Here is a 23,038-nt window from a genome sequence, read left to right on the forward strand (position 1 = left end):
ATATCCTTAGCTGCTAAGGAGATAAGTACTCTGTAAGACTATAAATAAATCTATCTGTATGCTTTTTTCAAACCCAGAGCTACAGATAATTTTCCTCATTCAAATTTAAGGAGATACGCCCTGAATGCTATAGCACCTGTACCAGCATGTACTATTTTATGGAAAGACTTTACATATCTGGGGACAAGAGCTATCTGATGTCTAGTTGACAGCTTTTAAAATACTTCGCTTTATTTCTAGATATTCTTCTAATCTTACTGCTTTTATTGTCCCCCTAATAAGCATATTTTTGTCTAGTTCTTCTTTTTTAAGCTAATTCAATTTCCTGCCTGTATTTCTGCTTGGGGCTTGAGTATCTTCAAAACTAGACTTGATTGCCAGCTTTTATTTGGCAAATAGAAGACACAGACCTTATACGGCAATAGCAATTTCTAAATACACATGCAAGGGTGCAGAACAAATTCCCTTTATGTTTTAAAGATACTCCTCAAACAAACAAACAAAAAGTGTTGTACTATTTTAGAGTTACATATCACAAAGCTATTTTCTTTTTTCCCCCTAGGTCTAAGGACACAAGTGCATGTTTTATGGAGTTATGCCTGCAGTTCATCCCTTGAGGAAAAATGAATGGTGAAAGCTACTGAACTAAGCTGTGATTGTACTGTATATAAAAACACTACAGTTTTATAATATTGGTTCTGTTAACATTTTGTACCAAATAGCCATAAAAAGTAGTCTAAACAATTGAGTTATGAAGGTGTGTGGAGAATGTATATCTTGACATTGACTTTTGAGTATTTTTCATTAGAATTAATTGACCAAATATTAGGTAGGAATTATATTTTTACATACTTGAGCGCTGCTGAAGAGTTTCTCTTTGAAAGAATATATATTCATTGCACCTCAGGTAAACTGTAGATACTGAAGTTGAAATCCTGTTGGCTTAATGCTCCTTTTTCATAAAGTTGAAAGTTTCTCATCTGTTTTTTTTTCTGTTGAACTATGTTAGTTTTTTAAAACAGCTTCCAAATAAACTGTCTGAAAGTGTCCAGTTTATAAATGTTGTGAACATCGAAGCAACGGTGCTGACATTATGCTGATCCGCCTTGTGTGTGTTAGGACCATAATGTGTTGGAGCGATCTATTTCCCTGGGGTTGTTTCCAGCATATTTTTAAACGCAAAGGATGAAGCAATACTTGACATTTGGATTTCGGTGTGGCGTTCTGAAATACGGTTGGATTCTTCTCTTGGCATTGGTTGCTGTTCTTCAGAGAAGTCTCTTAAACATCTCTACCACCATACAAACTTTTACAGCAGAAAATACCTAGGACTTGCATGAGAGACGATACTAATCTGAATGTTTAGTTTTGTACTAAACTCAGTACAGTTACATTTAGAGGAAAACTACTTTGCACCTTTGTCCAAACTGTAAAGTCACAAACAAACAGACTTGCAATGTGAGTATGGGATCTACAGACTTCAAAAGGGATGTGGCTATGGTGTAGCCTGCTTGACTGTGCTTGGAAGCTTCTTGATGTCGAGTTTTAGCATCTACTGGGTGTTTGAAATAAGTGAGAAATAACCTGTAAATGGGAGAGTATCTCCTTTTATTTTTTTGTGAAGACAACAAGAGTTTTTTCTAATGCACATGCAGTTTAATTTTTCTAAAGGGAAGATGGCCAGTTACCAGCCAGTAAAGCAGAATTGTTGCATATTTGGACTTGCATTCCTAGTTGCTTCTCATAAAGCCTGTAGTTAAGAGTTAATTTCTTCTGTACCTGGCTTTGACTTCCATATATTTTTAGTAAAACAAAAAATTAAAAATTTTGCACTGTTCATTTTGCTCTCTTCCCTCATACAGCAAATGTAAAATAGCAAAACCTAGAAACTCTTGTTTTTTCATTATGCAACTTGAGATGTTCCAGTTGTATGTCTTAGTTCCTGTATATGGGACCTATTTTTAATGTCTCTGTAAACTGGCGATGTATTGAAGTGCTGTGTATCAGGAAATTGTACACTATTTACCTTTTTTCCTGTTCATAAGCTGAGCCATATGTACATAATCTAGATTTTTGTTTTCCTAGTTTTGCACTTTTATAGCCTATTTTTTGAAGATGAATTCACTTGGAAAATGGTTAATCTATTTTTTTGCGTGATCTTTCAATGAGTCTTATAGAGTGCATGCTGTAACTATCATCTGTGTTCCTTATGGGGTTCTGTGATTAAAATGTACAGGGCAGGTTTTTAAGATATTTCAGCAAACAGACCTAAGATTTGTTTGTTTTTAATCTCCCTTCGTGCTGGTACAGTTTCCCTCAAGGCTTTTTTTCGTAGGTATCTTGGGGTTGGAATTGAAAGATGGACATGAAGACTCTATTTCATGGCAGCACAGCCCTGTACTTCAGAATACACTTTGCCCATCAGTATTAACTATTGGGATACTACTGGTTTTATATGTTTCTTTGGAAATAACAGTGCATATATAGAGGTACAAATTGTTGATTTTTTTTTTTGTTTGTTTATGTATTTATTTCATTCCATTTTGGTTTATTTTAATTGTTGAAACCGGAAGTCGTCAAGCAGTAGGCACACATTACTCATTTAATTTATGATATATTTCACTTTAGTTGAGTATATTATTACATGTGGATGTAAATATAGACTTGGTGTTTTGCAAAACTGGTTTCTGCGTCTTGCTTTTAAAGCTTAAAATCAGTTGCCTGGAATTTTGTGTTCACTCGACCTTTTGTCGCACTCGCAGGGCTGGGGGAGGGGAGAAGGAGAATCTACCAATAACCAAACTCAGATTCATGCCCCGTGCAGTTCCTTGTATGAAAATACCGAGTCACTTCCCAGAAAATCTGTCTGTGAGGTTTAGGAGGAAAACTTAAAATCATGAAGAAACCTTTTGTTTCTTCTCTTGCAGTTATTTTCCTTCAAGAAAGGAAATTGAGTTATTGTGTGCATTCTTTGTGGTAATAAGATAATGAGGGGAACATGGGATTTTTTTTTTTTTTTGGCGAGGCTTCAGAATTTGTATGGGCTTAAACTGGTTTTTGAAACCAGATGCGTTTTGAAAAATTTCTAGGTCTGATGCGTTCTTGGAACAGAGGTGTCAGACCTCACCAACGCCTTTGGAAGGCGGATAGAAAAGACTTGTCAAAGGCAACTCATCTCTGAGAGAAAGGGAGCTCGTCAGCCGAGATCCCCAAGGCAAATCCAACTGCATTTAAGGGTGCTTAAATGTGACCAGAGCCTCCTTGACATCACAGGTTAAGCGTTTGATTCCTGTGCTAGCCTGGCACTTGTTGCCAGATGAGGTTTAGGGAAGTAGGTTAGACTTGACTTTAGTAAGAGCAGTGCTGTTGGGGAGGGTAAAAGCTTCGAAGTGGGAGCTTGAGAACAAAAGGAGATGTGGGGGTCTGGCACTTGCTCTGCAAATAGCAAGTTCTTACAGTGCCTTTGATGCACAGAGGTCTCGGAGCCTTGCTGCTGAAGGCTTTCAGCTGGGCCTGTGCGGTGCTGAATGACACCGCCGTTAGGCAGGGTATAAGAAATAAGCATGAGCTTTGCAAGCCATCTTTACTAGAACCCGTGGCTTTTCTTTAGTGCCTTGTAGGAGTGCTAAGGGTCGTCTTTTTGCCTTCAGTAGTTTTGGATAAGCTAGACTGACTAAGAGACAACAGGTGAGTGTTCCAGTGACTTTAAGTATCAGATGTCTACATTGCCATACCAATTTGTGGGCTATGCAAGCTGTTGAATGAAAAGTCAAATTAAAGAGGAAATCTCAGTAACTGACTGAGAGGGAGGCGGTAAAGATACGGAACCAGTACAAGGATGTTCAACCAAAGGTTGAAAAATCTTTTTGGCTTAAAGTCTCTTGCATCTTCAAACAGCGTGGGATTTTGGATGTGGGTTTTTTTGCAGTGCTGCCGTGTCTATTTTCTCATATAATTGGTTTCTCAGCTGTGAGCTACATTAATACTGCTAAAACTTCCCCGCCTCCCTATTCCTTTGAGGTAACTGTTATTCCCAGCCTCAGCTGGGTTAATCAAAAGGTTGATGCTCTCTTTGCAGGGAAGGCCAAGACCAAAACTAAATGGAGCCATGAGTAAAGCTGGGTGGCTTTCCACTGTTGATGTTGATAAAGCTGCTCTAGCTGCGGGGTTGGTGGGACGTGCTCCTGGCTCCGTGGCCTGCTGTCGTTGCCCCCTTGTGCCGATGAAGCCCTGCGGTAACCGGTTTGCAGAATAACCTGCCGAGTGACAGGCTCTGTCTGTGGCCTCCAAGCAGAGGATCGGAGGACTTCAAGCAGTGTCTGACACACTGGAAGGCATAGCTACAACACAGCCTTTCTCTAACCGTTCAGCTCAGAATTATAAACGCTTGTTTGAGGGATCTTCCTCCTACGCTTTTAATGAATTACCAGTTAAGATACATAGTCAGACTGCTGTATGTCTTAATTACGAAGAAGCAACACTCATTTTCTCGTATGAGAAAGATCTAATATTAAATCACAAAACAGTTTCTTCTTCCCTTTTGTGAAAGAGGAAAATATGCAAGTGCGTTACTGAGCAGATTTCTCTGTTCATTTGCACACACTTAAGAAAAGTGCATTTAATTAGGATTAGCAAGTCTCTGAATTGCAGATGGTTCTCAGGGGAAAAAATAGTTATGAGTGCATTCATGACATTAAAATCAGTACATTTAATTCAATTTCATCTTAATATTAATTCATAATATCTAAAGTAGTAGTTCCTACAGAAGATATTCATATGATTTGGGATTACTGGGGAAAATGAGATCGAGCATTTCCAAACATGCTACAGTGTGATTGCCATGCGTAATTATGCAGATTAACTACATGCTAATTACAAGAGTGCTCATTTTGACATGGATTGTTATCGGTAGCAAGGGTCAGTTATACGATATGCAGTTTGATTTAGTTTGGAGTTCATTATTGGTGGATACCGAGTCCGGTATTAGGCCGTATGTGAAATCTTGTGCAAGTCGGTAGCTATTAACAGCCGCTGGTGTATGAGCCCAGAGAGAGCAGGCTGCTGGGTCGAGCGTGGTGTTACAAAAGAAGGAATTCTGTCTTGTTTAACACTTTTCAGACTGCCATGTTGGCCTCAGTTCTGACCACAGATCTGTAAGTATGCCATCTCCTTCTTTACGGAGCTAAACGGAAAGGTGTGGTGTCCTCCCGGATCACCCGTTCTTAATTTTATTATTGGCTCTAGTTGAACTGAGCCTGATCTGCTTAGAGCAGATACAGCAGCTTTATATTCCTGCTGTATATATTTGTATGACAGCGAAGTAACATACTCAGCTCTGGACCAAGCTGGATCTTTATACAGGATAAAGGTGCTTGGAACTGGGGAACTTTGGGTGTTGGTAATACCGCTCCCTCTTCAGCAGTTTCCTCCCTTTGTTTCTAATGAGGTTATCCCTGGCTCCCTACGTGCAAAATGTCATCACTGGTGGCTGCCAGGCTGAGCCGGGCTCTGCAGCCTCCACGAGTCCATCGCTTCCCTCCTTTAACACTTCACAAGGCCCTTCAGGTTCTGCCAGCCAAGGGAAGGTGGTTGCCTCCAGGCTCCGGCATCATCCTTCCACTTGCTCTTATGAATGGTGGGAGCTCTGGGGTGGCTCAGCAGCCTTGTGATGGAGGGATGTTGTGGAAAAGACAATCGCAGCCTCGTGTTTCCTCCTCCCAGCGAGAGCTCGGAGCGCGTTTGGGCATTAGATGGCAGTGTTCGCAAGGAAGAGCCACCAGGACGGAGCTGAAGGGAGAGAGGAGCCGTCAGGAGCCGGAGCAGCTCGCGATGCTGAAGGTGCTATATGTCTTAAGGCCAAGTTTACTTTAGATTCCTAAATTAATTAGCAATTGCATAACATAAAGTAGATAAAAATAAAACAAACACAGAGCTGCCCCAGAATAGACCATACATGCAGAGAGATGTTGACCTATTTAAATACTCCATGTAGCAGAAATCACAGTGTAACCACAAAACTTCACCGACAAGCGAGATGAACCAGAGGAAATCTGTAGATACAGAAACGTTATCTCCGATTTTCTCTTCTCACCCTATCAATATTTACCGAAATGTGTTGCTACAGAGCAGATTTGGTGTGCAGTTTAGCTGCTGGCTACCATTATTTTTGACTGCTCAAGATTTTGTGATTAATTAAATGATGCATTTTATAATGTGGTACGTGTCACTATGAGACAGACATTTCTCTGCGTGAAGCTTAGGTACAAAACTATTTGCATGAGCAAATCTGGTCTAATAAATAGTTATGGAACCCTTTGGCATTTAAAACTCATTTTACACATATAAAATGTTTTCATTAATCCCCTCTGAAAGTCATGACCTAATTACTGATTTTTTTTTGTCTTGTTGAATAATTACTTGTAAAGAACCTTTCTGCAATTTCATCCCTCCATCTTTGCTGCAGTTTATTGGAAAAATTGGTAAATAGTGAACTGGAGGAGCCTGAGTTACCTGTGTGAGCCGAGGAAACAACAGGCTTCTTGGTTTTCTGATAATTCTGGAAAATCAGGAAATAGTTTTCACTTAAAGCAAAAAATGCTCCCTCCCATCAAATAATAAAAAAAAAAAGTTCACATTTTGTCATGAAGTGTTATTTCAGTTTAGGGTACTTCTGAATTTTTAATATATATATGTATGTTCTCAAAAAGCTAATTAAGCATTGCTAAAGAAAGTAATTCTGAGCAAACCGAGTGAAATTTTAATGTCAAAGTTGAGCATAAATAGTTTGGGAAAAGAGACGCTCAGAACAACTGAGTGAAATTATAATTAATTCCAAAATACATTTCCCCCCCCCCGCTCCGTGTTCTGCCAACTGCCTCTCCCCAACCCCCCCTGGACCGTCCCGGCTCCTCAGCCCACGGGCCGAGGTGTTAACGCCATCTGCCCACGGGGTTCCGTTCTCAGTTAGACGAGGAGAAGCAGCTCTGCGCTTCGGTTCGCTTTATTGTCCAGGTAAGATTTTTTTTTTTTTCCCCAAGGCTCAACTTTTTGGTAAACTTTAGCGCAAATAACACCTTAACGGAACACACCTTCCCAGTTCACGTCCCAATGCCAGCGCCCTGCGCTCGCTCCGTGCGTTCCATAAAGTCAGGATTCGTAATTTCTGCTGCTTTTTGGTTTACCTTCAGCGTTGTGTTTGGGTTTGTGTTGCTTGTCTCCTTCTGCTTGAGGTTAAACGATAATTGAGCTCAACATTTCTAGTCAAATTGGGTCTTGTAAAAGTCTCTTTTAGCAGAACCTAAATCTGGGCCTTTGACGTTTTGACAGAATCTGTTTTCGGATTGAAAAATTTCTTTCCCGATAAGAATTTTGGTTGTTTTCCTGTTTGACTCCAAAAGCCTGAGCCGATCATCTTTAAAGCATTAGCACAATTGCTTACAGATGGACTTTTTATTTAAAAAAAAAAAAAAAAAGTGATTTCCCCCTTCTCTAACCTAGCATTATTGCTGTTTTCCTAAAGGCAGGGGCTTCTCATTTTGTCAATTTAAGCTGAGTGCACGCCGGGATGGGTCTGGCCAGAACTATTGATATTTCATTAGTTACTTCAGAAAAACAAGCAAACAAAATTCTCAAACACTTGTAATGCTGTTTAGTTCTGGTCAACTAAATGGGAATACTTGAATGTCCTGGATTTGGATTTGGTTTTTGTTCTGGCTTTTCGTTTTTTTTTTTTTTTTTTTTTTTTTACTTGACAGTGATTTTTGGCACTGGGATTATAGAGCCTGGTCTGGAGACACCTTAATCACTCCTGAATTGCACCACGCCACTGACCTGCACGCTCCAGAAGCCAGATTCAGTGAATTTAGTCGTGAAGGCTTTAAAAATGAAGATCAGTGATAGCCTACCAGCAAAAAGGACTTTTTGGTGGAGAGCCAACTGAGGAGCTGTAGCTATACTTGCCTCATTATAAAGTTGAGTGCTAATGTAAAACTAGCATCATTTTTTTAAATAGGAAACTTCATATTTAGGGTATATTTCTCTGGGCAATATTTCTTTTATATAATGTAATGTTTCCTTTGCAGTAGCGCCTGAAATGTCCAACGTCAGCCTCGCAGCCCTGTTCTGCCTGCTCACTGTTGGAACAACCACCAGGCCGGAGTTTCTCCAGCGTTTCCGAGGTGTCGTTCATCGCCACATCTCTACAAAGTCCCGAAATATGTTACATCCAGAAAAGCACCATTTCGACAGCAAAAGTATGTCTTTTTTGTGTTAAAAATGTCGTAAATACCTTTCAAGCGACAGTACCATTGCAGTAAATATTTCCAGTGCGTAGGCAGTCTGTCTTTCCCAAATGCCCGTGTTAGAGCTGAGGTTTATCTGCTCGTCTCTGCAAGAAGCCTCCTCCTCCTGCACGACGGCCCTTGAGACACGGATGCACTTCATGTTTTAGGGATTTAGGTGTATTTTGCCGGACGACCAGAGGAGGCATCAAAGGGTTTAGGCTGGATTACTGTTTGGGCTGCAGAAAACTCTGCGAAATTCCAACATTATACAAAAAGGAGTGGTCTGGACCTTGCTCCCTGGTGTTCCAGGTACCGCACAGCCCCTTTTGTGCCTCTTCACCTCCCACTGGATCCTCCTATTGATGGAATCCCAGGTGACCACGTCCCTTTTCCTGCTTATCGTTGATGGTGCCACGTGCGCTGCCGATCACCAAGAACAGGGCACATGAGCAGACGTCACTTGAGGAGGGCCCTGATCAGCCCTCGTGTACACGTAGCCTAAATCTGGCCGTTTTTCGGTGTGGCTGGTTAGTTCTGCCTGCTGTGATAGAAGCCTGGCCCCGTGCACGACTGCCGACACCGGCACGCTCCCGCTGCCCGTGCGCACCAGGGGATGGAGGAGGAGCGTATCTCCCAGCTCCCTGCCCTGGGCAGGGTAAGCGCCGGCAGCCGGGGGTGCTGCATCCCGGGAGGAGCCCCATCATCATCCTCAGGGCCTCGACTCCTTCCCGTGAACAGGGAAACACCTTCCCAGTAGTGGGGAGCGACTTGATACGACCTGAAGTTTTATACTCTGGTTTGCATTGTTTTTCTCCTGATCTTTGTTCCTTCTCTTTCCATGAAGGCCGTTTCCTTTGCAGCCGCTCCTGCCCACAGCCTGAGGTCTGGAGACCAGTTAAAAGCTCCGTTTGGTCCAGAATTGCCTCTGAGCTGGGGCTGAGGAGTCGGTGTGAGACGGGAGCAGATGCCGAGGGTATGTGGGCTTGCCTTTTGTTCCTCTAAACTTTTGTTTTCCTGGTCATAAATCTTCCTAATGAGGTGCCCTGAGTGACAGGAGCCTCTCCAGCGGCTGTGCCGGCTGCGGTGTGCTCGGCTGCCCCGGCCCGACTCTGGAACTGGGGGTATTGGTCACCTGCAAACTCCCAGGAAAGCTCAGCTCATGCCCAGCACAAGTGATGGCCCCACACAGAGGGGTCTCCAGCCTGGGTACCCCCATGGCGGGCAGCGGGGCGGTGAACGGGGCCCTTGGAGACAGATAATCCCACTTCTGGTGCAGCAAACCCCAGCCCCTGGTCCCAGGCTCTCCCCTCCTGCCTCCCTCAGGCCTGGTGATGTCCCACCCAAAGTCCTTCCTACCATGACCTTGGTGCCCTCCTGGAGACAATCGATCTCTCCTCAGCACCCGGACGTCACTGTCAGACCAGCCATCTAAATTGTAAAACGTTCAGCAAAGGTAGAAGGTAGACAGAATCAAATTTATTCCTCAATTGTTGAATAATGTAGTATTCGTGTTGTACATAAAAGAATCACAAACGACCCAGCCTGATTTTCCTATGAAAACATTTAACTTTTATTAAATCAAGACAGTTTTAAGGAGCAGCAAAAAATGAAAGCAAAAACAACAATTGAACCAGGCTTTCAAAGTTGCCCTGTAGCCAAAACATCCATCTGAGAAGCTGAAGGGTTGATTTTATTTGTTTGTTTGTTCTTCTGTTGGAGTGTATCACCAATAATTAAAAAAAAAAAAAAAAAGAAAAGAAAGAGAGATGCAAGTTCAAACCCTTGGAATAAATTAGAGCAGTCTCTTAAGCCTGCTGAGAGCTGCCTACAGCTGGTTTGGCAGTCTCCACCAGGATGGGAACGCCGCGGCATGGGCAGGCGCTGGATCCTGCCCAGCCGGCTGGCCCCGCGGCTCCATCCGGGATGGAGGGGACGCGGCTCCTTGCGGACCACGGTCCCGGCCCCGCAGCCCCGCGGGGTGGCCCGGGCAGCCGTGTGCAAGGGCAGGAGGTGAAAACACGCTGGAGTGACGTGTGTATCGCTGCTCTGTGGAGCCATCGACATGTTTGGGGTCAACGCCTGCGCGCCTTGCAGGTGAGACTCCCCTCAGGCCAGGATTTGGCCCCGTACATATAAAACATGCCTAAACCATTGACTGTTCTTCCCAGGAAAGTGGCAGAGGACCCTGCGTGCTGGAGTTAAATCAGAAAGACTAGACAAAGCCCTGGGGAGCGGTCTGCGGGGAGCAAACCTGTATTGGCAGACAGCAAGATAAATTGGATGATCTAATAGTCCTTTTCCATCTCTAAGTTTTATGATTCATTTGTTATTTTAGCCATCTATATATATTTTTTATTTTACCCTAGAGGGGTTTCTTGAAATGTGTGCAATATATTCTTTAAAAAAAAAAATCACTTAAAAAAAAAAAAAAAATCAGTGTTGCAGGATCCAAGGCTCTGTCTCGTAAGTGTGTTTGCTAACGAACTCCCCGGCGTGTAGGAGTTGAAGGGTGGCTGGTGCAGGTCAGCTGCGGGGCGGTGTGGGTCACACCAAGGAGGTGGTGACGGAGGACGAGGAGGGTGCGGAGCCTTCCCTGGCTTTGGCTCTCCGCGTTGGGGGTGGGTGGCTGAAGAAGGGACAGGTGGTGCCCTTGTGGCCGTGGTCCTCCATGGCAGGTTGGAGAGACCCCGAGGGGGGCCTGGGAAAGGCAGGAGATCTGAGGAGAAGGATGATGGCGGGGGCGGGAGGGGACGACACATCCATCACTTCCCTCCCCTCTGACTGGGGCCAACCGCCCTCTCCTTCAGTGACCGGGCGGCGCGTGGCTGGGACAGAGGGGCTGGGGAGGATGCTCTGCTCTGGGGACGGTGGGTGGCTGGAGATGGGCTCCACCACGCATCGGACATTTTACCATGGCGAGGAGGAGCAGCGGCAATTAAACACGGCTAACAGGTGATACTGTACCCATCGAAACTCAACGAGTACAAGTCTCGGTGATCTCTGCCACCCAGAGCTTTGGCTCCTCGGCAGTAAATAACCCACCGTGGCCGGGGCAGCTCCGGCGTGTGCTGCGGCAGCGTGACACGTGGGGACCGTGCAGGGGGACGCCGCGTGACAGGGGACCAGGGAGCGCTTAGGGAAAGTAAGTGTTAAAGAGAGCCATCCGTCGGAGGTGGAGCGGTGGCGAGCAGGGTATTTGGTATCTCAATCATGCCTGGTTTATGGCTAGCGAGCCTTGAATTTGTGTGACAGCAGCCCAATGCCTCGCTGTAGATTACACCATAAATAACCCCCGCACGGAGTGGTCAGAGGAGGGAGAGAAAAAGATCTGTAGAAGCAAATGCAGGGTGGTGTATTTGGATTTTTTTTTTTTCTTTTTCTTATTTTAAGTGATTATTATTTAAGGGAAGGGAGGCTGCTAGAAATCGTTCGTGAGTTTTACTGAAACAGGCACATTCCTGTGGTTTTGTACTCCCACAGTCTCTCCAGGTCAGTCTTTTTCTTTCTCTGCAGAGAAAGAAACGGGGGGGAAAAAAAAAAAAGAAAGAAAGAAAGAAAAGAAAAACCCACACAAAAATCAATCCATCAAATGTCATTACAGATTTATTAAGCCTGATGTAGAAAGACTTTTAACAGTAACATCTTCAGAAAGCATAAAAAGAGCACTTCTGTTCAGTCTTGTGCTTTGAAAATCTAAATATATTTTTATCATATAAATAATTCTTTTCATGTTTTAAGTGCATCTGTTTTTTTTTTTTTTTTCCTTTTCAAATTTCCATTTTACAATTGGCCAAAACTGAAGTCTGCATTGACTGAAATGAAGCCATTTGCAAAGCTAATGATGTTGTGAAGCATGTCTATGGTGAACCATATCAGCTAGATTTCAGAAAGGTAGTTCAATGAGTGCAGCATTAAAATGAGGGACAGCCTCCAGCAAAATCATAATTGAACACACCCAAGTCCTTAATGTCTGCAGTTGGGTTTCCTGATGCAAATTACGATAACATTTCAGATGTGAGCAGTCGCTTTCCAATAGCTGCAGTGGAAAAGAGACATTTTATGCCACAAAGGAAAGAATTACCATGTTTAAAAATGTAAATAATATATGTATAGAAACCTTTTTTATGGAAATGAGGCATTCAGGATTATGTGAGCAGTTTGGGCTATTTTTTTTTCCTTTTAAACACAACAGATAAAGATGTGTGATCTATTATTCAGGGCTTTAATTACAGTTCTAAAACTGCAGTGATTTTATTAAAAAAAAAAATCCCTGGGCATAAAAAGTAATGTTTTCTGTGGTAAAGTTGAGGGATTATTTTTTTTTTTTTACAATGTATTTACTGTGGTAAAAATACAGAACAAAAAAATCACCATTAATAGGTTTCAATGCTGCAAAATCATACACAGAAATACATCTTAAATGCACTGGAATACAGTCATCTTCCTGTAAATCTGGAAAGGCCTTAGATAAATAGGTTTGACCTGATTTAAATTTAATGAGATACATAGTCCTGATTGTTAATAATTGGTTTGGGGGAACCCAAAACAATAAAAGCAGTAATCTCCTCTAGTATAAATTATACGAATTTATTTAGCAATCAACCAAAGGGAAAAAAAAAAAAAAGCCATTAACATTATCAATTTGTTTAGTTTAAGTTAGTTTTAATAAGCAAATAATTTGAAGCAAAATTGCCAGCTAGGCTTTGAGAAAGCCAGTAAATCCTGGGGAGATGCATGTCTGCCATGAGGCTTTAGGGCCACTAGGTGGTACGGTCCTCCCAGCAGAAAGGGGTTTTTCCATCGTAAGGACCATTCATAATCATCAAAACCAAGTGAAACATGGTTTTGATTAAAACAGCCTGTTGGCTCAATAATCTTAGTAATTTTAAAAACATCCTTAATGTGGAAGAAGAACACTGCAATGTCAGAAATGGCCTTGGGGCCCATTATAAACAGCAACAAAATAAATAAGGAGGAGAAATGAGAGGTCATGAAAACAAAATTAAGCTAATGTTTCAAATTTTGACAATTATGAATTGTTCCTCCAAGAAGACATTAAAAAAAATATTCAGGCACTATTAGATAAAATACAAAGAGAATAATTGTACATGTATGAGTTTTCCCATGGGACTAAGCATGCTTTAAAAGCAAAACTTGACTTAGATTTCCCCTCTTCCCCCCGCCCCCCCTTTATAGCCAGCGACTGGGCAGGTCTCATGCAAACACAGACTCGCTTCTCAGAGTTCCTCCAAAAACTCATCTCGAATTCCTTTAGGAACCATTAAAAGATGATGACCAACAAAACAAACAAACAAAAATTACAAGCATATTTTCTATACCAAAAAAAAAAAATATCCCCCGTTATGGACCAATTTTTTTTTTTTTGTAGGAAACCGAAACAAGCAAATATAACAAAATCTGTGTTCATAACATGGCAATATAGTTAATATATACAAATATGTACAGTATAAAAATGCATCAAAAGCGTAACTTTTCATCCAAACAAGCTGCAGTGCACAATGAAAAGCAGCTTGGCCCCCCCGTCCACTCTAAGTATACAGGCAATATATTCTATACAGCATGCACTTGTTACAAAATGAGTGCATAAGCACTGAAACATTCTACAGATAAAGTCGCCGTGAGTCCTCTCGGAAAGGAGTCCCATTTGCGTTGTTAATATAAAAAACTGTGTTTAATCTTTCCTTTTTGCGATTTGTAGTATATACATTTTTTTTCTTTTTAAAGAGAAATGAGCTTTCGAGTCTTTTTTTTTTTTTTTAATTATTTTTTTAAAACAAAATTCTAGACCTAACACCACGGGTCACAGATGTAACCTGAAGATGCTGCCAATAACAAACTTACTACATACCACAAGCGCTGGGGCAGAGCAAAACTGTCAAATTTACTGTTATGGCCAACTAATGCTCTATTATTTAGAATGGGGGTGGATCTCGTGATTCGTGCTGACACATTCAAGATAATAAAAAAGCAAAACAAATGTACAGAAAAAACCAACCAACCAACCCCAAACCAACAAAGGATTAATAAGTGGTGCCTGAGCACTGGACAAAAGGGCATATTGTACCAGAGACATACGACAGTGAAGTACCCTGAGCCAAATAAGAACTGTTTAGCTTGTCAGCTTTTGCAACCTGTATTGCACATTCCAGCATTTGCTGCATGATAAAGCCAAAATACTGCGTTGTACATCCTGAAGGTATCTGCTGTTCCGCTTGGGGCCAACTGTGCCCGGCTGCTACTTCAGCCACAGGCTCGTCGCCTGTTCAGAAAGACGGGGAGCGCTGCGGCGTGCACCCGTGTGCGCAGGGGGTGGCTATCTGTAGGTAGCTGCATATCTACCTAGATATACACAGGTAGGTCATTTTTGAACGTTACACGGCCTGGTTCGTAAGTGAAAACATCGCCCGTATAAATATTCCACATTTGAGGCAATTGCATGGAAGTTTAAGCACTGTGATTACATCCCTCACCTGGGGCTGACGCCCAGGCGGGGACGTGGGCTGCAAGGGAAAGCGGTCCTTGCATTTAACGTAGCTGCGTTTCCGCAAGATGTTATTTTCATTTTCTTTTTAAAATATTGATTCCCTCCCCGCTCCACCCTCCCCCCCCCCCCCCGCTATCTCATCTAAGAAGTTCAATGAAAGAATTTTTTGTTGTCTTTACTCAGATCAAAAAAAGAAAAAAAAAAAGTTTGCTCAGCTAGATGGTATGAACCCGAGTGGAGATGTACGACCTGCCAGGATTAGTATTTAATCTGTTGTCTCAAACAGGGCTTTTTACAAAGGCCTGAAGACATTTCATGAGCTGAGAGTGATGGTGAACTGGAAGTTTATTACTCTGCAGTTAAGTCCAGTGGCACAGCTATTTCACTTTTAAAAATACTCTCAAAGAAAATATTGTACAGACACTTTGGTTCAAGAAACAACAGTGTCATCTTAAACTTTATCTACTCTTCCCGTTTTTTGCCAGCATAGTTAAAACAAAAAAATGGCCACTAGTGTAGACTGAAGTATACCGGGATAAAAGTGCTTGCACTGGTATAAAAGTGGTCCAGCAAAGCAAAATAAGCTGTACCAGTATAAAGTGCTTTATAGCGATACAACTGTTTTTACATTAGGACTTTTACCGGCATAGACACATCAATAACAAAGTTTTGCAATCGCTTCCCTGACATAACTATAAAACTTCTGAAGTGCAGACTGTGCCTTAGGTTTTAATCTGCACGAAGCTGGAGACTCTTTGCTGAAGTTCTTTTCAAAACCATCTAAACGTGTGGGGAGTCCGAGGTCAGGACCGTGAGGGCAGTGTTTGGAGCTGCGTAGGCAGAGGGTAAATACACTGAATTCGAAGGAGTAGCTCTGGATTTACACCTAATAACCGAATTCAGAATCTGGCTTCTGTTTTTTAGAAGTTGGTATAAATAAAGCCGAAGGAGGGAGGCGGTTGCGGGGAAGATGAGGAACGTGCTGGCGGGACAGGCGCGCACCATCTCTGGCCTGTGTTCGTTTGCAAAGGTACGTTGGCTTCTGTTCTCACTGTAATCCCACTGTCTTTATTTTTACATAATATTCCTAAATTCTGTGTGCTTGTGTGAAGTCAACCACTGCAGGAAATAATTAAGAACAGAAGAAAAAAGAAATTCCAGGAAGCATTTCTCTCTGGAATCACTACTTAGCGGCTCATCTGGGGCCATCGATAATGACTTCAGATTCTGATAAATTCGGTCCTCAGACTGGTGAAATGTGAATTGAAATCTGCCTTTAGATGCGTATCATTTATGCTTTAGTTACAAGTTTCACAACTTTACATTTGCTGGGGTCCAACCTGTCAGTTTGTACCTACCAATGTCCAGCTCAAGCTCTTCAGCACCATCACTGAAAGGAGCCCTTCGTTTTAGTGACATTCAATAACCTCTCGCTGATCGCTTTCAACTGACAGAGGTTTGGCAAAAAGGAAAGTTGCAACCTGTGGGATAAATTGTGATGGGGAGCAGGAAAACCATACCGGTGGGACCGCAGTGTCACTGACCCTCTTGTGACTTGGAGACCTGACGAGAAGCTGGTCTGAGGTCTGCCTTGGTGGTCAAGAATTACAACTCTGTGTCGCTCCTAAACACAGCTTCCTAGGAGCAAAAATAATATGTCCGGCTGTACTGTAAGGAGGTGGGCACATACCAGTAGGGCTTTTTCAAAATATATCGAGGTGGTTATATCGGTGCTCTTGCTTGGGGACAGATGGCCTTTAAAGCCTGCTGTAATTGCAACATATTGATCTGGAATCTGTGATCAATACTGTCTTTATAGAGAGAGTTTTAAATATAAATTGCGTCGTATATCTGTTTGCGGAGACAAAAGCCCTGCGTGACGGAGATCCACCTCCACTCAGCCGAGGCGCTTTCTCCTGCCTGAGAGCTACGATGGCAAGTGGAGAGGGGACAGGGATGGTGGCCTCAGCCCAGCCTGGCCTCGGGCGCTGAGCAGTCATGGCTTCGCTGGGAAGACGCCTCTGCCAAAAATCACGTTGCCGTCTTCCATTCCCTTGCGTTTCCTCAAGAGGTTTGACCACAGGATGACGTTCTCAGCGAGACAAGCGGGAGGGCTGACCTGAGCTGCTGTGCTTGAACCAGGGCAGCGCCTTCGCGGCAGGATGGGCCCGGCGGTAATTAGCAGAGAGCGACGCTGGTGTCTCCCCGCGGTACCTCTCACCCAGAGGCTGCCCCGGGCCAAAACTCCGTGACTTTTGTACTTTCCCGATCACCGAGGGCAGCTTGCTTCCCGTGCAAAGCCTGCACGGATGCTTCCCAGTGGGAATATCCCCTTCTATTTTAGGAACTGAACTGCGGGTATAAATTAATAAGTATAGCACTTCATCAAAACACGATTAAGGAAAGAAAAAAGACCAAAAATGAGGGAAACAATCCTTGCCATCTGAATGTGTGAGAGTTGACTCAATAGCCTGTAAAATTGGCTTGGAAGGCTTCAACTCCTATCGTGTTAATATATAATTATTGATTTTTAAAATGACTTCTTATATCCTCCATGATCTCTAAAAAAGCTAGGGAGGTCAGTCTTGTAAATACTTTTACAAGTAGGTAATAAAACCCATGATAAGTTGCATTGACAAGTAATTACTGGGCAGGTTTGTTAGCGGATTCTTAAAGATTTTTTTTTTAAACTAACAATTATTATTGTACTGATGACAGCCATTTTTAAAGTTAAGTGTCTTTCTCCCTCTCAGCTTAAATAATAAGAGCCTGGGAAAAACACCTGAGACTGATCCACTGAAATTCTTACATATTAGGCTCCAAAGAGATGCTAATTACGTCTCCCCCTTTTAAAAGAGAACATTTTTTTTAAGCTGATATGGCTTCTTTTGACATAGATGGTGGCGGGAAGGGAGCTACTGTTTGTGAATAAATCTCTCAAAGCAGTGTGTAAGGGTAACAATTCTTACTGCTTTATTGCAGCGCAAGAGCATAAACAGCTTGGATATGTGGTGTATCAATATGCCACTTGTTAATAAGCAAGGACGTGAATCATAAATATTCGGCTGTTTGATCACCAGGCTTTTAATTAATGTTTTGATGATCTCCAATAAGAATAAAAGTCAGAACGATAGATATTGAGTAGATACGACAGAGAAAAGATGCAATGATTTTCTGTGTTACCTGATTTATATGACAGATAAACTATCAACTCATCCAGATTCGTACAGAGAAAGAGAGAGGAGCGACGTACATTTTCTCTTTTTATATTGTATTGTAAAAAAAATAAAAAATCACTTAATTCAAATGTGTAGCTAAAATGTTCCCAGAGGACAGCGATGCAGGCAAAATAATCAAGGTTTAGCAGTGTGTAATAAAGGTTTGTGGCCAGATTTTAAATGAAGTAGCTTTTCCTGCACTTGCCTGTGCCGGAGCGAAGGTTCCTGAGCAAAACCCGCTGCTGGGCCGGCCAGACCTCCCTGGGGGGACCGGCCCTCCCAAAAAACTTGAGAGAGGTTTTCAGCTCGGGGGTCCCAGGTGCTGGCATGGCTGGGGCTGGGGTGGCTGGTGGTGGGACCGTGTTTTCTCTTGTCACCACGAGCCCTCTGCTCACTGGCAATGGGGCACCAGGGACGCCTCTTTTCTGCCAAACCTGAGCAGCAGCCGCCCCACGGAGCTCCAGCCCCAGACGCCGCAGGCTGGCTGGGGCCGCAGGGCCACCCTCTTGTGGGAAGAGGCCTCCTCACTCCCGGTACCAGCCTGCGTTGGCTTCCCTGTGGCTCGGCCATGGCGTCAAGAGGCAAAACATGCATCACAGAAGGTTTCTACCCAAGCAGATGCCAAAAGGCGACAGGGCGCAGGATTGGGGCTGTCATAAGTGGGTGGGAACTTCACCTGTCGGATGCCACAATAAGCCAAATGTTTTTTTTAGAGCATCCAAAAGCTTGGGGAAAGGAGCGGGCTGGGGGTACGTGCATGGTTCCTCCCAAGGGGCATTTTACTGCAGTGCTCGCTGCCTTTGGATCCGTGCCGCAGGACCCACCTCGTGCAACTTCACTTAATAACTCTGAACTGGGCTGTGCAATTTAACAGCTTCTGAGGAGCTCGATGCTAATGCATTGATTTTGCTTTAATAGAATTTTGTTGTCAATGGCCGGTGCTCAGCACGGTGCAGGCTTCAATCTTAACCCATCTGAAGGCTCTGCTCGTTTCCAGTTGAGCTCCGTTCATTTCCAGTTGAATAGGTTAAGCAAAGACAGACCTCACTGTTCTCAATTCACTTTATGATCCTCCCATCATAAAAAATAATATCAGCACCTTGCTTTTCATGTCAGAACTACATTTGAGCTGCTATTCCCTATGCCCATGAGTAAATCCCATAAAAGCCGCCCCGTTGTACTGTCGCTATTTTTCCTTGTGGATGATTGATTGATGGATGAGTGCTGACACTTCAATGAAGCTATTTCGACTGCCATCTCAATCCGATGATGTGAGGGGTATATTTTCTGTCCATGCCTCATTACTTCAGAATGACATTCCTGGAACTTCATTTACTTTTTCCCTCCTTCCCTCAAGCGCCATATTTTTTCCCATCTAGGTTATGCATGCCATAAAAAAAGCAATTTGCTATTATATGTGGCATAAGGGCAACACTTTCCCTAGGAGGTAAATAAGAAGGGCCTTTTTTTCTCCTCCATGTTGAGTTTAGGGATCATGTCAAAATTTCCCAAACAGTGCCAAAACAGGCCCTTCTGCGCAAGCCACAGGGAATGCAGTAAACATATTTAGTCTGATTTTGTGAATGCTGCGCTTCAATTATATCCTTGGACTTCTAAAATAAAACAACAGTAAGAGACACCCCAAAGCCCCCTCTCATTTGAGAGAGATCCTCTTCTCAACTTGCGCCTAGCGTACTTTGAATATTTCGTTTGCAACGGAGTAGCGATTTACGACTTGATCCAGGCTTATTTTTCCTTGGAGAATACGGGAAGTTCATCGTTAAATGCAGAGATGGATTTTTTTCTACTGGAGGCTGCTTTCGCTGCGAGGAAACGCGCAGCGAGAGTAAACAGGGCTGTGCCTGGATTTCCGAGCAGTGCACGGGGTGACGTGAGGCTGGCGACATTAGCATATCCTGGAAGATTTTGTGAGTTGACTCGGGACCCGATTTTAATCTGTGTAATACAGTATTCCCGTTAATAATAATGTATAATTAAGACATCCGTTAAAAATCCATAACGTTAATTTAATGGAGAAAATCTAATACAGTTCTATTGGAATTTTTACGTTAAATTAACTTTAACGGGCTTTTAATGGATGTCTTAATTAGATCTCATTATTAACGTGAATATTCCACAAATTAAAATCGGGACCTCAAAGTTTTAATGAAAAAAGTTACAAGCACAAATTTGAAATGGCCGTCTTTGTAGCCCCCTTCTCCCCAGGTCTCGGTTGACTCGAGGACAGCTCTGCTGCGCAGCCCGTCCCCGCCGGCGGCACTCGCCAGGCCGGACGGAGGACGCGAAGACCAGATTCTGATCTCATTTACAGCGGCATAAATCCAACGTACCTCCATTGACTACAACAGAGAGATTTAGATTGACACTCACCTAACTGAGAAAGGAACTCTACTTTTATCTTTTATATCTATATATAGATATTTATATAGCGATATTTATATATAGATATACCTATATTTATATAATGTTCAATAATCTAACAATAGTACTTTTGTTTAAAAATCACTCCATCGCATATGTCTCGTCATAAACCGTAATGGAGATTTAAATATATATCTATATCTGAGGAATAAAACAAACTGAAAATAATCCATTTTAAACAAATCTTTGGCAGCAACATGGTTAAGCATAACTATTTGAACAACTTGCACAGAAGATTAACATTGTTCAGAGGTTTTTTGGCTCAGAATCTGTTTTAACTTAATAATTCTTGTACTTACTGTGATGTATTGATCCCTAGTGCAATGACTGGATTGGGCAACCCAGGTGCAACAGTAATAGCTGCACAGAATAGAAACATTTCCTTTAGACAAACTATCCCAAAGGGGTTATAAATAGGAAATGGACATTACCATGAAAAGTAAAGCTTCCAACGTGACTGCATCTTGTGTAGCACACTTGGACATTAAACTATGAAGAATTTTTTTTTCCTGTCAAGTGTTACAAATTGACGAAATAAGTACATCAATGTTTTCAGTCATTATCTTACTTCAGTGGCACTTTGTTTTAGTGACAGCAAAAAGGGACAGCGGAGACCAGACAGCCCCAGTGCAGTTTATCAATGAAAATCTAATATTGTCCATAAGCAGGGGAGTGGAAATCAATACTTCATTACCAAATTGTTAGTGAGGATGAAGAAGAATAGCTGGAGTTTTTTGGCAGTCTTCTCGGTCCGGGTTGTTGTGAGTTCAATGTCAGGATCGGAGTGACACGTAGAGGCGGGCTGGGTGCGGGAAGCCTGGGCTGGAGAGCTGGAACTAAGGCATTCGTCCTGCAAGCAGAATAAGGATAACAACTATCGTTACCGAATTTCTCATCACAATTCCAGATTTTATTGAATATGTACTTTTATCAATAGAAATTTTGGGAAATGAGTCAGCTTTGCTTTACGTTGTCCACCCATAGGCTCACAAAAAGCAAGAACACGGAAATGTGAATAAAAAACCCCAGGTCCTTACGTCTGCAACTGGGCAGGGATTAATGGGTAAACTCCAACTGATGCTGTGGCTCTGCCTGGCCCACTGAGTGTGTTACTCTGCATCTCTGCTTTTCCCTCATGTTGATTAAACCTGGACAACACGATGACCCTCATTCTACAACCAGCCAAGAATATGCCCTAAAATCCTCAGGGTGAATTGGACATCTTGGTACCCACATGGTGTTTAAATTACTGGCCTATTGCTGTGTTATTTCTGGTTGTTAAAGCACCTCCCCGGCACTAAAAGCCGCCATTCTTCCACTGTACCTCTTCCATTCTGCAACTACTAAAAGTGCTAAGTGACTCAAGTTGTGAAGTTACTTCTACACGGAGACAGAAGGTGCTTGTTTAACTTAACTTCAATATGTGGGTTTAAAAGTTCAGCCTAAAGTTGAATTCTCTTTTGCTTATAACCTGGGAGAAAGATACTGAGAAAAGCAGTAGAAAAAAAAAACAACTGGAAAAATAGGGTGAGAAATGAGGCAGGCAATAAGTAGAGTGAAAGTCAATCTGGAGAGAGCACAGAGCAAAAAAGACCAGCAGCGGGCAAAGAGAAATATGTTACTGAAAAATATATTATCTGTTCAAGGCCACGGACATTTCAGCAAACACAACTCAAATCCTGCGGTGCGTTCCCTGTGTTCTGGCTAAATCAACTGGAAATTCAGTAGTAGCTTTATTTAAAGTAAAATAAACTCAGCTTTTAAAAAAAATCCATATGAAAACAAAAAGGTACATTGACTTCATGCTATTTAGTTTATAATTTGGTTTGTTTTACAATATCTTCACCTTTTCAGTTCTCACAGTGATGCTGAGTTTTGCATTGGCAACCCAAACCTGCTATGGAGAATTGTTGGAAGGGAAGAAGAGGTTTTGGCAGCTGAATGTAGAGACTTTTGGCAACTGAGAATGCATGGAAGTCAGTTTGAAATTGTGGTGAATACCTTAGATCATTATTCCCACTTAAAAGATATTAAAAGCAATCCATGTTGACACTTTAAAATGTTGTCTTTAGGTTTCAGAAGTAACGCTCCACAGCAATTCACACTTTGCAAAGCTATTATTTTTCACTGCAAAACGACAAAGTTGTGTCAGTTTACACCTTGTTCAAATTTTAAAGAAATCCAGAAGTCTGACTATTGTAACGCCTAGAGCTGAAATACAGTCATGCCATGAGCTGGCTCTGCTTCTGCGGCCAAGTTCTCAGCTGCAGAATCGCCCTCTGCAAATGGCCTAAGCGCAGACCTCGGAGATGACACAGGCCTTTGACTGTACCTTTCCGAGTAGATTTTTGCAGCCCTCACCAGGATGGAAAGCTGCCCACGGCATGCCGAGTCCTGCCTTGGATCATATCAGGCTCTACAGCAGCTCTGACACGAAGAGCATCTGTCTAACTCATGGGTGCAGGACACAGACACTATGGGCTGGTCCCGCATAGGCCAACGTGAGAGGCAGTGGTGAAACAGCTGAGTGCAGGAGCAATAACTCTTGATTAATTCAACTCTGCCTCCAGAATGTCGTTAGGACAATTAAG

At 42.7% G+C, this 23,038-nt stretch overlaps 2 protein-coding genes across 6 annotated transcripts in view; one reads left to right on the forward strand and one right to left on the reverse strand.

The window, feature by feature from the left end:
* The window catches only part of ZNF217 (zinc finger protein 217), a 28,611-nt gene extending 25,931 nt beyond the window's left edge, over nt 1-2,680 (forward strand). For all 3 annotated transcript variants that reach the window (XM_054218306.1, XM_054218308.1, XM_054218307.1), the window contains exon 6: nt 563-2,680. The gene's annotated coding sequence lies outside the window, so the exon portion shown is untranslated. The remainder of the gene's footprint in view (nt 1-562) is intronic.
* A 12,245-nt stretch (nt 2,681-14,925) lies between these two features.
* Nucleotides 14,926-23,038, reverse strand: part of TSHZ2 (teashirt zinc finger homeobox 2) — a 228,541-nt gene continuing 220,428 nt past the window's right edge. For 2 of the 3 annotated variants that reach the window (XM_054218196.1, XM_054218193.1), the window contains exon 3: nt 14,926-21,297. In XM_054218196.1, coding sequence (XP_054074171.1) covers nt 21,296-21,297 — 2 coding nt within the window. In that variant the 3' untranslated portion in view covers nt 14,926-21,295. The remainder of the gene's footprint in view (nt 21,298-23,038) is intronic. The other variant, XR_008468976.1, reaches the window with a different exon arrangement.

The sequence above is a fragment of the Rissa tridactyla genome, chromosome 12 (genome assembly GCF_028500815.1).
Source record: "Rissa tridactyla isolate bRisTri1 chromosome 12, bRisTri1.patW.cur.20221130, whole genome shotgun sequence".
NCBI classification, from domain to species: Eukaryota; Metazoa; Chordata; class Aves; order Charadriiformes; family Laridae; genus Rissa; species Rissa tridactyla.